We start from the raw sequence: 15,964 nt of genomic DNA on the forward strand, positions 1-15,964 counted from the left end.
ATGCTTCTGTCACATAACTTTTCCCCAACCTCGCTAACTTTTCATTCCTGTTCACTAGCTTTGCTTGTTCCCTATAATGTATTTTGTTCTGCCTCCTGTTGTCTCTGGCATTTTACGTAATTAAGAGAGACTTATCTACCATAAATAGAACATTACAATTAAGATTTAATATGAAACTGATATGACACTGTTTATTTTAATACGTTAGGAGCACACAGGCAAAAATCTATTCTCAGATACTGCCACTAAATATTTTAAATTACAGCATATGCATATTAAAAAATGTATCTGCTAACTAACTTTTAAAAGTAAGGGGGACTTCCCTGGTGGTCCAGTGGTAAAGAATCTGCCTTACAATGCAGGGAACACAGGTTTGATCCCTGGTCAGGGAACTAAGATCCCACATGCCTCAGAGCAACTAAGCCCCTGTGCCACAACTACTGAGCTCATGCGCCTCAACTAGAGAGCCCGCTGTGCCACAAACTACAGAGCCCATGCGCTCTGGAACCCTCATGCCACAACTACAGAGCCCATGCGCCCTGAAGCCCGCGTACCACAACTAGAGAAGAGAAAAACCCGTACACCACAACTATAGAGAAGCCCGTGCACCACAAAGAAGATCCCGTGTGCCGCAACTAAGACCCAAAGCAGCCAAAAATAAATAAAATAAATAAATCTTAAAAAGAAAAAAGTAAGGATGGCCTCATAAAAATTGCATCACTTTTGGAAATACAATAGGAGGATTATTTTCCTTTACTTTAAGCATAATAATTTGTGGCAAAATTTTAAAATAATTACAGCTATGCTTAGTGAGCGTTTATTATGCTCTACTGTTTAGATACATTATTTCATCTTTTTTCAACTTGTAAAATAAGTGTGGTAAATACTGTCCCCATTTTTCAGATTAGCAAACTGGGGATTAGAGCAGTTAAGTAAACTTCATTTATTCAATGCATAATTATTGAGCACTTAATGTTTAAAGAACTAGGAATGTAGAAGTAAACAAAATGTGTAGTTTATAACCTGGAGGTTGATGGGAGTAGTAAATAAACAAACAAATATGTACATAACATAATGTGTGGAGCATTGAAGTGTCATGAAGAAAAGTAAAGTGAGATAAGGGAAGGAAAGTGACGAGAAGCCCACGTTGGGTTAGGTGGTGGGGAGTGAGCTCTGAGGAGATATTTGAGCAGAGTCCTGGATGAAGTGAGGAAGCGAGACCTGTGTAAAAGCCTTTCCCAACCGGGAAGTAGCAAGTGTGAGAAGGAAAAGCAAGGACGCCAGAGTGGCTGGAGCAGAGTGAACAAGAGAAAACTCTCTGCTGTGTGATGGGCACTGGATGATTTGAGCAGGACAGTGACGTGATCTGATTTACAGCTATAAAGCTTACTTAGACTGCTCTGCAGAGAGTAAATTACAGAGGAGCAAGAATAGAAGCCGGTGACCTGTCAGGAGCCTATGGCAGTGGTCCAGGGGAGAGATGATGGTGGCCTGGCTTGGGCTGATAACTGTGGAGGTGGTGAGAAGTGTCAGATTGACTTGGTTTGTATTTTGATAATTTCATGCGTGTTCATGATAGTGTGGCCAGAGATGAGGTTTTATTTGTATATATATCTAAATTTTTCTTGAAAACAGTTGACTTACAGTGTTGTGCTAGTTTCAGGTGTACAGCAAAGCGATTCAGTTATGATGAGGTTATATTTTGAAGGTGGAGCTGATAGCATTGCAAGAGGTCACACAGCTAGAGAATGGCAAAGTCAGGATTGAAATCTAAGTTTGTCTATTTCTACAGCTCTACGTAGCACAACTCTTCCAGGCTGCCACAATGCTAAGTAAACATTAAGCAAAAAGCAGAATGGAAATGAAAGTCCATAGCAGCTTCAAGTGTTTATCACGTACCTACATGCTTGAAGGAAGGCTTCGTGGCACAAGGCAAAAAACTCCAGACTGGATGGATAGGAGGTTAGGAGATCAGAGTTCAGATTCTGCTTTTGCCATGGATTCTTCCTCAGCATGGGTCACATGACGTCTAATGTCCCTTTAAGCTTTAAAGCTCCCAGTTTGTGCTATTCAGCCCCTGGGGAAACATAGCCAACTAGTAACAGTGCCAACCACAGGTATACAAGGGAAGATAAGATTGATAAGCATATGATTAACATACTGATTATTTTAAGAGTAGATGAGAGAGGTGGCAGGACTAGACTGTCTTTTCAGTTTCAGTACTATTTGCTTTAGTCAAAGTATTTGGTTTTAGTATACTGTATTACTTTCAAGGAAAAGAGGAAGCAAGTCCATATACTGCGTCATTCCAACCTACAGGATATACTAGAATTTTAGTCCTCATTCATCCAAATATTCAAGCATTCATTCCCTCGACAAGCATTTAAAACCTTTTGAGTATTAGGCATACTCAGTAACATTTATTGAACAAATTCAGGTGAAGGAAGACTTTGATAAAAAGTTAAAAGAAGAAAAAAGAGAACTTTTTTAGACTTTACATTTGGTTTTTTAAGGCTGTACGACAATCTTGTAAGGTGTTGTCCCTCTTTTTTTCACATTATAAAACTAAGACCTCAAAAAAACAAAAGCAACTAAGACCCAGCACAACCAAATAAATAAATAAAAAACAAAACAACAAAAAAAACTAAAACGTGAAGCAGTTTCCCAAGGAGGGTCAGTACTTTACCAGAATTCAAATCTGGGTCACTTGACCTTCTGTCTCACCATATAGGATATTAGGACAGCAATCAAGTCTAGATGGGGTGTAGGACAGTGTATGTACTATATTAACTACCCTGCAAGTGTCCAGCACGAGGTGATCAGTATTTAGAACACAGGTCAGCATACTTTTTCTGTCAAGTGGACCATTACAGTGTCTGTTGCAACTACTCAACTCTGCCCTTGAAGCACAAAAGTAGCTGTAGACAATACATAAACGAGTGAGTATTGCTGTGTTCCAGTAAGACCTAATTTATGGACACTGAAATATAAATTCCACATAATTCTCACTTGTCACAAAAGATTCTTCCTTGGATATTTGTTTCAATCATTAGAAAATGTAGAAACCATTCTTAGCTTGAGGGCTGTATAAAAACAAGCGCAGGCTGGATTTGGCCTGTGGGCTTGTGTTAGTCAGTTTGGGCTGCTATAATAAGTACCACAGACTGGGTGGTTTAAACAACAAACAATTATTTCTCACAGTTCTAGAGAGTGGGAAGTCCAGGATCAAGGTGCTGGCAAATGTGGTGTCTGGTGAGAAACTTCTTCCCAGTTTGCAGACAATGGCTACCTTGTTGCTGTATCCTCACATGGTGGAGAGAGATCATCTCTCTCATCTTTCTTCTCCTAAGAGCACTAATCCCATTTATAAAGGTTCAACTCTGATGACCTAATTACCTCCCAAAGTTTCCAAATACCATCACATTGGGGATTAGGGCTTCAACATTTGGGGGGGGGGACACAAATACTCACTCCATAGCAGTTTGTGAGGGGAGCTCCAGCATCCGTGAAAGGCTCTGTGATCGCTCTTCTCTGTAGGCCAGACCTTACAGTGGGAACTGTAGCCACGGAATTGGGGAACCTAAATGCAACAGGAGTAATTGGATCCTAGGGTTGCAGGGACCAAGTGGCGGCACTGGTGGACAGCAGAGTCAGAGCAGCAATCCGGATAGTCTGACTTGTGCAGACCTATGTCATTGGCTAGTTGATCATGGTATTCCTAGAAGTGAAGCAGATAGGAAACCTACGAAATTCTTTTTTTTTTTTTTTTTTTTCCGGTATGCGGGCCTCTCCCTGCTGTGGCCTCTCCCGTTGCAGAGCACAGGCTCCGGATGCGCAGGCTCAGCGGCCATGGCTCACGGGCCCAGCCGCTCCGCTCCCAATACTAAATACTGGGATCCTCCCGGACCGGGGCACGAACCCGCGTCCCCTGCATCGGCAGGCGGACTCTCAACCACTGCGCCACCAGGGAAGCCCTAAATTCTTACTTGAATAGTATCAGTATAAAAAGTTCTAGATCAAGTAAACAAAAGTCTAACCTGAATCATAAAAAGAGAGTCATATCCCTTCAATCAATTCCCAGACTTGAGCTGGTTTACAGACCTCAGTACCCCTCAAATAAAGAAGAGGCTACATCCCCGACAGAAAGGACACTGGTACACCAGCCAAAGTTGATACAGTTAATCTTTCTCCAGACTTCACCAAAGGGACCTACAACCTTTTAGCAGGGTAACTGTGCACTGGGGAAAAAGAAATAATCAGACCATTTGGGGACTACTGGATGCTGGCTCTGAACTGACATTAATTCCAGGAGATCAAACATCACTGTGGTCTACCAGTTACAGAAGGGGCTTATGGAAGTCAGGTGATTGAAGGAGTTTTATCTCAAGTTTGTCTCACAGTGGGCCCAGTGGGTCCCCAAACCCATCTTATGGTTATTTCCCTAGTCCTGGAATGAGGAATTAGAATAGATACACTGAGGGATTTCCCTGGTGGTCCAGTGGTAAAGAATCCGCTTCCAATGCAGGGGACACAGGTTCGATCCCCGGTGGGGGAACTAAGATCCCACATGCCACGGGGCAACTAAGCCCACGTGCCGCAAACACAGAACCCGTGTGTCCTGGAGCCCACGCGCCACAACTAGAGAGAAACTCACACGCCTCAACGAAAGATCCCACATGCCGCAACTAAGACCCAACACAGCCCCCCCAAAAAATAAAAAATAGATACACTGAGCACCTGGCAGAATCACCACATTGGTTCCTTGACCTGTGGAGTGAGGACTAGTATGGTGGTAAAGGTCAAGTGGAAGCCAGTAGAACTGCCTCTACCTAGGAAAATAGTAAACCAAAAGCAATACCATATTCCTGGAGGGATTGCAGAGATTAACGCCACCACATCCCCGCTCAACTTGCCTGTTGGCCTGTGCAGAAGGCAGACAGATTTTGGAGAATGACAGTGGATTACTCTAAGCTTGACCAGTTGGTGACTTCAGTTGCAGCTGCTTTACCAGATGTGGTTTTTATTGGTTGGGCAAATTAATATATCCTCTGGTACCTAGTATGCAACTATTGATCTGACAAATGCTTTTTTCTTGATACCTGTTAGTAAAGACCACCAGAAGCAGTTTGTTTTCAGCTGGAAAGGCCAGCAATACACCTTCACAATCCTACATCAGGGCTAAATCAACCCTGCAACCCTATGTCATAATTAGTTTGAAAGAATTTTGATCACCTTTTTCTTTCACATCATATCACACTGGTCCACTGGTCCATTACATTGAAGACATTATGCTGATCGGACGTAGTGTGCAAAAAGTAGCAACTACTCAACTTATTGGTAAGACATTTGTGTGTCAGAAGGTGGGAAATAAATCTGAGAAAAATTCAGCAACATTTCTTCTTCCATGTCAGTGAAATTTCTAGGAGGTCCAGAGGTGCAGGGCATGTTGAAATATCCCTTCTAAGGTGAGGGATAAATTGTTGCATCTGGCCCCTCCTACAAACAAAAAAAGAAGTCTAATACCTAGAGGGCCCATTTGGATTTTGGAGGCAACATACTCCTCATTTGGGTGTGTTACTCCATCCCAAGTGGTAGCGGCAGATAGGAATGCTGTTTGGAGCCTTCGGCAGGGCCCTATAGGGAAATCACAGCACAGGTCCTCAGGATTTTGGAACAAAGCCCTATCACCCTCTGCAGATAACTACTCTCCTTTTGAGAAACAGCTCTTGCTACTGGACCTTAGTAGAGACTGAATGCTTAACTATGGGTCACCAAGTTACCATGCAAGCTGCTCATTGTGAACTGAGTGTCATCTGGTCCACCAGACCGTAAAGTTGGGTGTGCATAGCAGCATTCCACCATCAAATGGAAGTGGACTATACATGATAGGGCTGAGCAGGCCTTGAGGCACAAGTGAGTTACATGAAGAAGTGGCCCAAATGCCCATGGTCCCCATTCCTGCTATACTGTCTTCTCTCTCCACCATGTGAGGATTCAGTGAGAAGGTGGCTGTCTGCAAATCAGGAAGAGGGCCCTTACTGGACACTGAATCTGCCTGCACTGTGACCCTGGACTTCCCAGCCTCCAGAACTGTGAGAAATAAATGTTTGCTTAAGCTGCCCAGTCCATGGCCTCTGTCATAGCTGCCCAAACTGACTAAGACAGAAATAGTAGTTTGCCAATCCCTAATCTAGCATTCAGATGAGCACTGTCCAATAGAACTTTCTGTAATAATGGAAATGTTCTATATCTACACTGTACAATATAGTTGCCACTAGCCACATATGGCTATTGAGCGCTTGAAGTGTGACTGGTGCAACAAAGGAGCAAAAATTTTTATCCTTCTTTTTCATTCCTGGAGCCTTTTACCATTTCTTTAAGGATTAATACAGTTTCCCAACCAGTTTCCCTGTCTCCGGTTTTACTTTCCTCCAATCCATCCTTGCTAGAGGGACTTTTCTAAAATATACGATGCTGGCACTTCTCCAAAGCAACGTTTCCTGGAAACTTCAGAAAGAAGTTCAGCCTGTTAGCATGACACATAAATCTCTTCATTAGGAAATCACAAAGAGGTAATACACCTTCCTCTGTTTCATCAGATAAGTGATGATACATTTCTTGAGGGTAGTCCTTTATCATACTTTGTCTCCACTAACATTTCACACAGTGGCTTGCTGAATGATGCAGGAACGAAAACTTGATTTTGCCCATGTAAAGCTTAAGTTAGAACCCCATTTCTGGTACAGTCTAGCAGAGTCACCACAGGTATTTAATCACCTTGAGCCTCATTATATTTCTTTTTTTAAAAATAAATTTATTTATTTTATTTATTTATTTTTGGCTGTGTTGGGTCTTCGTTGCTGTGCACGGGCTTTCTCTAACTGCAGCGAGCGGGGGTTACTCTTCATTGTGGTGCACGGGCTTCTCATTGTGGTGGCTTTTCTTGTCGCAGAACATGGGCTCTAGGCACGCGGGCTTCAGTAGTTGCAGCATGCGGGCTCAGTAGTTGTGGCTTGCGGGCTCTAGAGCACAGGCTCAGTAGTTGTGGTGCATGGGCTTAGTTGCTCTGAGGCACGTGGGATCTTCCCAGACCAGGGCTCGAACCCACGTCCCCTGCATTGGCAGGCGGATTCTCAACCACTGCACCACCAGGGAAGCCCGAGCCTCATTATATTTCTGTGCTAAATGAAAATGTTAACTAGGATTGTTGTGATGATCAAATGAGTTTGTGGAAATCCTCTGCTTTCAGTAAAAGGCTATACAAATGCTAGTTGTTGTTATAATAAATATTGGGTTTTGAAATGTTTCTAAAAAGCAGTACTGGGGATTCTCTGGAGGTCCAGCGGTTAGGACTTGGCACTCTCACTGCCGGCACTGGGTTCCATCCCTGGTCCGGGAACTAAGCTCCTGCAAGCCACTGCCAAAAAAAATAAAAAATAAAAAATAGAATAGAATAAAATAAATAAAAAGAAGTACTGGCCTGATTTTACCTAATATATGTTCTGACTTTTAAAGCCAATCTGCATGAGATGACAATATAGATATAGGCCTTAGATGTTCAAAGGAAAGAGGGATGAAAAGGCATAATTTTGGCCCATTTATTCCAAACATTCCTTTGGATTACACATTTTTCATGTTTAGGTCTAAGACTGCTTTCTTCAGTTTTGTTTTACTAAACAAAAATGTCAGCAATACCAATAGACAGTTGATTTTTTTTTTTTTTTGGCCACGCAGTATGCAGGATCTTAGTTCCCCAACCCGGGATCAAACCCACACGCCTTGCATTGGAAGAGTGGACTCTTAACCACTGGACCACCAAGGAAGTTCCAACAGTTGATTCTTGAGAGTTAAATGACAATGGCATCATATGAGCAGCTCAGAAATGAAAGAAAAAGTAGTAATATCTTATTTTTAAGCATCTACAGGGACTTTTCAAAGGGGACTTTCTCAGTGAGTTCTCCTAGGAGTAGGAGGAAGGTCACTGCTTTAGATAAGAAAATAAGGTAAAGAAACAATGTTAACACACAGGGAGAAGTGGTAAAGAACAATTTACCTTACATAGGCAGTGGTCTCTTACCTTCCCTAGGGACATCCTGATCACAGGATTTATAAGATTAAGTATACTTTTCATTAGACCATATTACACTTTGCGATGAATTTATATCACTAATTCATTTCTCAGTTCTTGAAATGAGACTCCACCATCTTAAAACGTGGAAAAAGAAGGCACTGTTTGTGATCAGCATGCTGTTTTTGGCGAAGGACAGTAAAGATTTATTATTGCTTGAACTTAAGGTTGCCAAAGCGCCTGATGGATGTGTCAGATCACTTAGAATGTGTGGCTATCTCTGTAAAACCCATTTCACTCTCCAGATTAAGATTTGTTGGAAGACAAGGACTTGTTTCACTCAAATTTGCATGTTTGTCTCATCCTGCTTCAGATTAGTTGCCATATGCGTAGCATATAGTAAATTACATTAGCAAACTGGTGGCCATTCCTGCTTGTTCCCTGCGGTATGCAAGTTTGCAATCTCCACTGACCACTCTGTAAATTCATGTCAAACACATGAATGATATTCATAGGGTAATCATGACGATTCCTTAACCGTCCACCTTATGGGGATCTAGAACACTGTCTTTGAGCCCAAGAGAGGAATTGCCGGTTCCATCCCCAAACTGCCATGCGCCCCAGGTAACAAACCCTGCAGCTACCATGGCATTTCCTTTCACTGACACCTCATCATCCAATCCTCGTGGTATTCTCTTCCATCTCACTCTTTGCAGTTCACATAGGCTTTGATATATTTTAGATGTTCTTAAAAATTTTAACAGCCTAATCAGAACTTTTCATATCTTAGTTACAGACACCCTCCCCAAGAGGAAGAAGACCCTAAGCAAAAGAAAGCGAGCACTGGGGAAGGTGAGACACTGGTATGTAAACTGGAAACCTGGTCACTTTCCACAGCAAGCAAGGCTTGTACTGGGAGGGGGGATTGGAAGACGAGGACCCCACGTGACCTCGGGGGCCCGAGGCTAGCCGACCCCGCCCCCTCCCTCGCCGCCGCCGTGGCCGCCGGGGGGCGCATGCGCAGCCCATGGTAGTGATGGAGGAGAGAAGATGGCGGAAGCGGAGTGAGTTACTTGCTGGTGACTAATGTCGTAACCGGGGGGCGAGTGGGGGGCAGCGACACGTCCCCTTGAGCTCAGGGCTCTTTCGCGGGCAGTGCGGGGAAAGGGGGACGTGAGAGCTTTCTTATCGTGGAGGACCCCGCTTGGCCCTTGTGGGGAGACGGAGGAGAACTGTAAGGGTCCAGTTACCTCCAGGCGGGAGCGCCCCTTCCGCCGTCTGTCCCCGGATTTGCGGGGCCCTGTGCGCAGGGTTGTCCCTCGGACCCCGACCGTAGGAATCTTCCGGAAGATGAGCCCGACTGGACCCCTCAGGCGCTGTCATCCCTGCAAGTGGGCCCCGCGGGCAGCCTTGTGACGGCTGCCGAGCCGGGGGCCCGCGGAGGCTGGGTAGGGCTGGGCGGGCACTGCCAGGCCTCCTTCGCGCTCGCCTCCTTCCCCCCCCAACCCCGCCACCCCGCCCAGCGCCACCCCACTGCTTCTCAGTGGGAGAACGCGAGACGTGGGGCTGCTCACCGCCCTCCCCCGGGAGGCTTGGAGGAGGTGTCGCAGCGCCGGCCTTGCAGCGGCGGGGTCTGTTGCGAGTCTGACGAGGCTGAAAACACCCTGCAAGGAAAGATCTTCCTTTCCTTCGGGTCTCTGGCTGCAGTGTTGATGCCGCCCTAGAGGGCCACATTCCTGTGTGGCGGTGTGATGGTATGCTTAGTTAGCGACTCAAACTTAGTGTTTCCTGGGTAGGCCGCTGGTGCAGCAGAACTGCTGTTTGTATTTTGCAGGCAAAACTGCGTAGACGGCGGAGTTACCAAAATTGTTCTTTTGTGCCAGGTCTCCAAATGCAGTGCACTGGTTTGGCCAGTTCTACCCACCGATGTTTAGACCTGTGTCTCGCTTTTGGATTCTCTGTGACCATATTTAGTTAGTTACTGAACTGCTTACCGTAGGGTTTGAGGTTGGGCACATGGCTGAGCAGAATAGCACTGTAAAACGACCAGAATTTAAGCTGGCTTTTTGCATATCTTTGGTACGTGGTTCAGAAGTGCTATGACAGATAGTAATTTGGTAAAAAGTTTATCTACCGCTATGTCTGTATGCTGTTGAATAGTTACCATATGATGCTGTGATTTGATGATTGGAAGGCAGTTTGCAAAACTACAAACCGCCCTCCCCCCCCAAAAAAAACCCAACGAAGCATAAAGATGTGTTATTTACTAATCAAAATAATTAGTAAGAGTCAGCTCCCCCCCCCCACTTTTTCCTTTCACTTTTCCTCTTATTAAATCGGGTTTTTTTTTAACCATTTGATTCCTGAAAGAGCACATAAATACTATTTACATACATGATATAAAGAACAAAGAAAATTTGTACATAAAAGGACACCGTATGGGAATAGTGCGTGCATACACAGTTAGTGCCAAATTCCTTTGTCTTTTCATGAAGTAGAAAGTGTTCTTGTTACATTCTTGTCAATGCTGCTTCTATGAGGTGGGTCAGGTTTTGTCTCTCAGAAGAAAAGACTGATAAGAAAAGCAGATAAAGCCAGTATATTCTCAAGTGTGCTTTTCACCATTGTGGTGCATTTCTGACCCTTCAAAAAAATACTGTAGTTCTCGTTTCTAACAATATTAAGCCCCTCAGAATTGACTTAATATGTTGTTTGAACTTGTTAAAATACAGATTCTGTATTTAGTGGAATTTTGTACCACAGCAGTGAAATGAGTTTGTAATATTGTAGGGAAAAGAATCAGTGTGGTACAAAACTGCACTTTACTGTCCGTACATGAGGAAAGTGACATAATTATGCTGTTTTCAAAATTTGGAGCTATTATTTGTGAAAAAGAGATTTTTGTAAGGAAGTGGAGAAATTGTTTTCAGCTGCTTCTCTTATTTACCCAGTCAGAGTAATGTGCTTATGAGTATTACTCAGTTATTACATGTAGTGAGGACAATGTTGTAGAATAATTAGAGGGAAAGCAGTGTGAGTTAATAAATTATTTTTTAAATTATTTTCTAAGAGAGCTTATTTTTAAATAAAGTATATATGGTAACCAAAAACTAAGCTAATTGACTAAACTAAGCTAAACTACTAAACTAAGCTAACACAGGTCCACAGGCATCCTATTTTAATGTCTAGATAAGAATGACTTTAATTTGTAATTAGTATGGTCACAAGAATATAAAGAAATATTTTAATACTCTGACATTGCTTCAGTTTTAATTTTCCTAGGTAGTTAAGTATTCCGTCATCACCTGTTTTGGTTTCAAAACACTCATCTTCCTTCAACAATAAAAAGGTAAACTTTAGGCCAGGCTTTATCTGAATTACATATCCTGAGTCATTTGAATTCAAATTTAGTAGGTATGAACCATTAAATATGCTATATATTTGTGAAGTATTTTTCCCTGGCATGTATTTATGGTGACTGTGTGCTCTCTGTATTTAATGAGGGCCTTCTTAGAAATTTAGACTGTTGCTGATTATTTCTTGGAATAATTATTCTTTAAACACCATAAGATAATGCTTTTGCCAATATAAATCCTTTGTGTTATCTGCTAGGTTTAAGGACCACAGTACAGCTATGGATAGTGAACCAAACCCTGGAACATCTTCGGTATCGACAACAACCAGTAGCACTACCACGACCACCATCACCACTTCCTCCTCTCGAATGCAGCAACCACAGATCTCTGTCTATAGTGGCTCAGACCGACATGCTGTACAGGTATTTCAGTTACCATGATGCGTAGGCTAAGACTGAGGATGTCATTACTTTTTGCTTAAGCCAGATGAATCTATTGTTTCATGTCCTCAAATGAGTTACTTGATACCCTCTAAATGAGTACAGTTAGAATTGTTCATGTTTGGAACAAGCAACAGAGTTATTGAAGAATCATTCTATTGAGAGGGCCTACATTTGTCAGCGTGTAGCTTATAAAACAATATGTTGGGAAAATTATAATTGGAAGGTCTCTAGGTACTGCTACAACATTGACAGACTCAACCAAGAGCCCCAACATGAAGAATGGCTCTAGGTTTTTCTGATTATTTTACATATGAACCCAAAATATGGACTTAGGATCTATTCAGATCTGTTCAGCTCTGTAGATACGTTAAGAGGTTCATTTTAAACCCAAGTGGCCTAAGAACCCTAAACAGGAGGATCCATTCAAGAGCTCTAAGGGGCAGAGGAGGAAGGGAATCTTTAATTAGGAAAAGTCTTAGGCTCTTCACTTAGTTGGGAAAATAAAGTTTACGTCGTTAACCTTTATAATAATGGAGGTTGAGGCAATATGGTATAGCATGAAAAGGGCATGGGCATTGCAATCTGATGTGCTCTTTGAATTCCATTTTCTTTATCATTAGTAGATATGTAGCCTTGGGTGAGAGGCATAATCTCCTTGAGCCTCAGGAAACTGAAAAATGAGGATGAGACCACCTGCTTAGTTAGTTATGAGGATTAAAGGAAGCATCTAGAATTGTGTGGGGCACATTATATATACTCAGTAAACAGTAATAGCTAATATATATTGAATACTTGCTATGTGCCAAGCATTTGATAGGTTCTTAATATGGATTTTCTCCATTTAACAAATGGGAAAACTGATGTTGTAAATTGGCTAAATAACTTTCCTAAACTCACATAACTAGTTGGTGCTGTAGCTTTAGAGTTGTGCCCTTGGGACTTCGCTGGTGTCCAGTGGGTAAGACTCCGAGCTCCCAGTGCAGGGGGCCCAGGTTCGACCCCTGGTCGGGGAACTAGATCCCACATGCATGTTGCGACTAAGAGGTTTGCATGCTGCAGTGAAGATCCTGCATGCCATGGCTAACTTACTTGTTTGTGATGTAGTCATCTCCCTGATACATTTTTCTAGAGTGGAGATCCCAGTATACTGGCTATTTAGCTGTTCTGTGGCTTAGGATTCTGAAGCTACTGTGGAGTAGAATCAGAATTGTTGGAGACCTAGTCAGTTCAGTAAGAATTCAAACTGGAATGGAGAGTGTGTTTTTAATGTTTTTCACCTTTCTCTGAGGCAAGGGATATAGGGAAGAGTATCTAGAGCTTGAGCATACAGATGATGTGACATTTTAAATACCATTTTGTTCTCTAGCTTTACCTAAGCTGGATGTGTTAATAAAAAAAAGTTATTGAAGATGTGTAGATACAGATATAGCTCACAAATAGCACTAACTCTAATTCTTATGAGATCATAGAATTGCTTACCTTTAAATGTAATCAAATCAATATTTACTGAACTACCTAAGTAGTTCTTTAATACCTTTCAGCTTTCTTTTTCAGTCCTGAGAATCCTCTTCCCCTTCTTTGCTCCTTCATAGGAACAAAATAAGAACAATATGCTGTATCTTTAACCTGCATTTAAAGAGTCTCTCTCCCATGAGTATAGTGTTGAATCGTAATGAAAGACTGTGCTGACAATAGAAAATAATTACTATACTCTGACAGAAATATGTGCCAAATAGGTTATTCATTTTTATTTCAGTTTGATTTTAGAATTTTGTTATGGAATTAGAAGAACATATATAGATTTACCTGACGAAAAAGACATATTGTTGTGATTCTAAATCACAATGCAGATCTATAGTCCCCTGCAACTAGGTGTCAAAAGCCTACATTGGTTTTGTGACAAGAGTCTGCAGTAGGTATAGCAGTTTTTTTTTTTTTTTTTTTTTGCGGTACGCGGGCCTCTCACTGTTGTGGCCTCTCCCGTTGCGGAGCACAAGCTCCGGACGCGCAGGCTCAGCGGCCATGGCTCACGGGCCCAGCCGCTCCGCGGCATGTGGGATCCTCCCAGACCGGAACACGAACCCACGTCCCCTGCGTTGGCAGGCAGACTCTTAACCACTGCGCCACCAGGGAAGCCCGGTATAGCAGTCTTTTGTTGAGGAATTGAGATATGAACACACGAAGGTAAAAAACACAAGGAAATATGCTTTCTTGGAATTTGGATAAAGAGATTCATAGGTTTGTGGTAAAGGTGTCCTGACTCAGAAGCTCAAGCTGTAGGATTATGGCTCTATTACTCCCTTAGCTCTTTGAAAACTCTGGTTTGATGCTGAGATTTAGGGTGCTCTTTCAGAGTCATCATGGGCATGATGTGACTTTAGGATGTGTTTGCAGAGTACTGGTAAGTCTGACTTACCATTTGGACAGATAAAGGATTTTCCTCTTATTAGAATACTTGCTTTTCTATACTTATCGATTTATGAAGTTCAGGTTCATAGTTTTCAATAGTCACAGTCATTAACACTTTACCAGGAAGTTTTTTTTTAGTAAGAACAGTTTTATTCTGTTTTGAAACAGTTGAATCTGACATTTAAAAAACATTTAAAAACATTTTAAAAAGTGATTATTTAGTAATTTCCTAAAAAAATAGCTTTATAATTTTAAGTGGTTATTAATATAATGAAGCTAAGTATTTTCAGACATTTAAAGAAAAATACAAATGAGAAGGTAAAAATCACTTCTAATCTAGCTACCCGTCAGTAGTCTTTTAATGTTTTCCTGAATATTCTTTAAAATATTTTAATATAAATCGTATCTTACTCTATACACTATTTAGTAACCTGCTTTTTCACCTAATGATATATTTGGGAATTTTTTGTTAATAGATATATCTGCTCTGTTCAATATAGTAGCTACTAGCTGCATGTGGCTATTTTATATTTAAATTATAATTAAAATTCAGTAAAATTAAAAACTTAGTTCCTTAGTTGCACTAGCCACCTTGTAAGTGCTCAGTAGATTCGTGGCTGCTGTATTGGATGGCACTGATCTACATTGATATTCGTAATGCTTGCAGGGTATACATATCCTCGCTACACAAGCTGCAAATCCTACCAAGTTTTATCCAAAATGGTTATACCAATTTACATTCTTACTAACAGTGTATGAGAGTATCTGTTTCTCCAGTAGTAGTAGTATTCTTTTAAGTCTTTATCCATTGGAATGTTGGAAAATAGTGTCTTAATTTGTAAGTTTTGACTACTAGTGAGATTGAAGATCTTTTCACATGCTTACTTAGCACTTTTTCCTTTTGTGAATTGCCTCTATTGGGTAACTTTAATTTGTACAGATTAGTGAATCCTAGTGATATGTAACTAGGAGAGAACTATGTTGATATGACATTGAACATTAAAGTAGTGAAATTTTATTTTAGTTTATTTTTTTTAAAGTACATGCACAGACTCTAGACAATGCTATACTTTTTTTTTTTTTTACTTATTTTTATATTTGGCTGTGTTGGGTCTTCGTTTCTGTGCGAGGGCTTTCCCTAGTTGTGGCAAGCGGGGGCCACTCTTCATCACGGTGCAAGGGCCTTTCACTGTCGTGGCCTCTCTTGTTGCGGGGCACAGGCTCCAGATGCGCAGGCTCAGTAGTTGCGGCTCACGGGCCTAGTTCCTCCACGGCATGTGGGATCTTCCCAGACCAGGGCTCGAATCCGTGTCCCCTGCATTGGCAGGCAGATTCTCAACCACTGTGCCACCAGGAAAGCCCTTTTTAACATCTTTATTGGAGTATAGTTGCTTCACAATGTTGTGTTAGTTTCTGCTGTGTAACAAAGTGAATTGGCTATATGTATACATATATCCCCATATCCCCTCCCTCTTGCGTCTCCCTCCCACTCTCCCTATCCCACCCCTCTAGGTGGTCACAAAGCATCGAGCTGATCTCCCTGTGCTATGCGGCTGCTTCCCACTAGCTATCTGTTTTACATTTGGTAGTGTATATATGTCCTTGCCACTCTCTCACTTCGTCCCAGCTTACCCTTCCCCCTCCCCGCGTCCTCAAGTCCATTCTCTTAAAGTAGTGAAATTTTAAAC

General features: G+C 42.0%; 1 protein-coding gene across 1 annotated transcript in view; it reads left to right on the forward strand.

Moving 5' to 3' along the window:
• The first annotated feature begins 9,114 nt into the window (after positions 1–9,114).
• The window catches only part of PHC3 (polyhomeotic homolog 3), an 81,275-nt gene continuing 74,425 nt past the window's right edge, over positions 9,115–15,964 (forward strand). The window contains exons 1-2 of the mRNA XM_082840068.1: positions 9,115–9,132; positions 11,681–11,846. Of these exons, the coding sequence (XP_082696194.1) occupies positions 9,119–9,132; positions 11,681–11,846 (180 nt within the window). The 5' untranslated portion in view covers positions 9,115–9,118. The remainder of the gene's footprint in view (positions 9,133–11,680; positions 11,847–15,964) is intronic.

This window comes from Leucopleurus acutus (assembly GCF_964270905.1).
Source record: "Leucopleurus acutus genome assembly, chromosome: 5".
Lineage (NCBI taxonomy): Eukaryota > Metazoa > Chordata > Mammalia > Artiodactyla > Delphinidae > Leucopleurus > Leucopleurus acutus.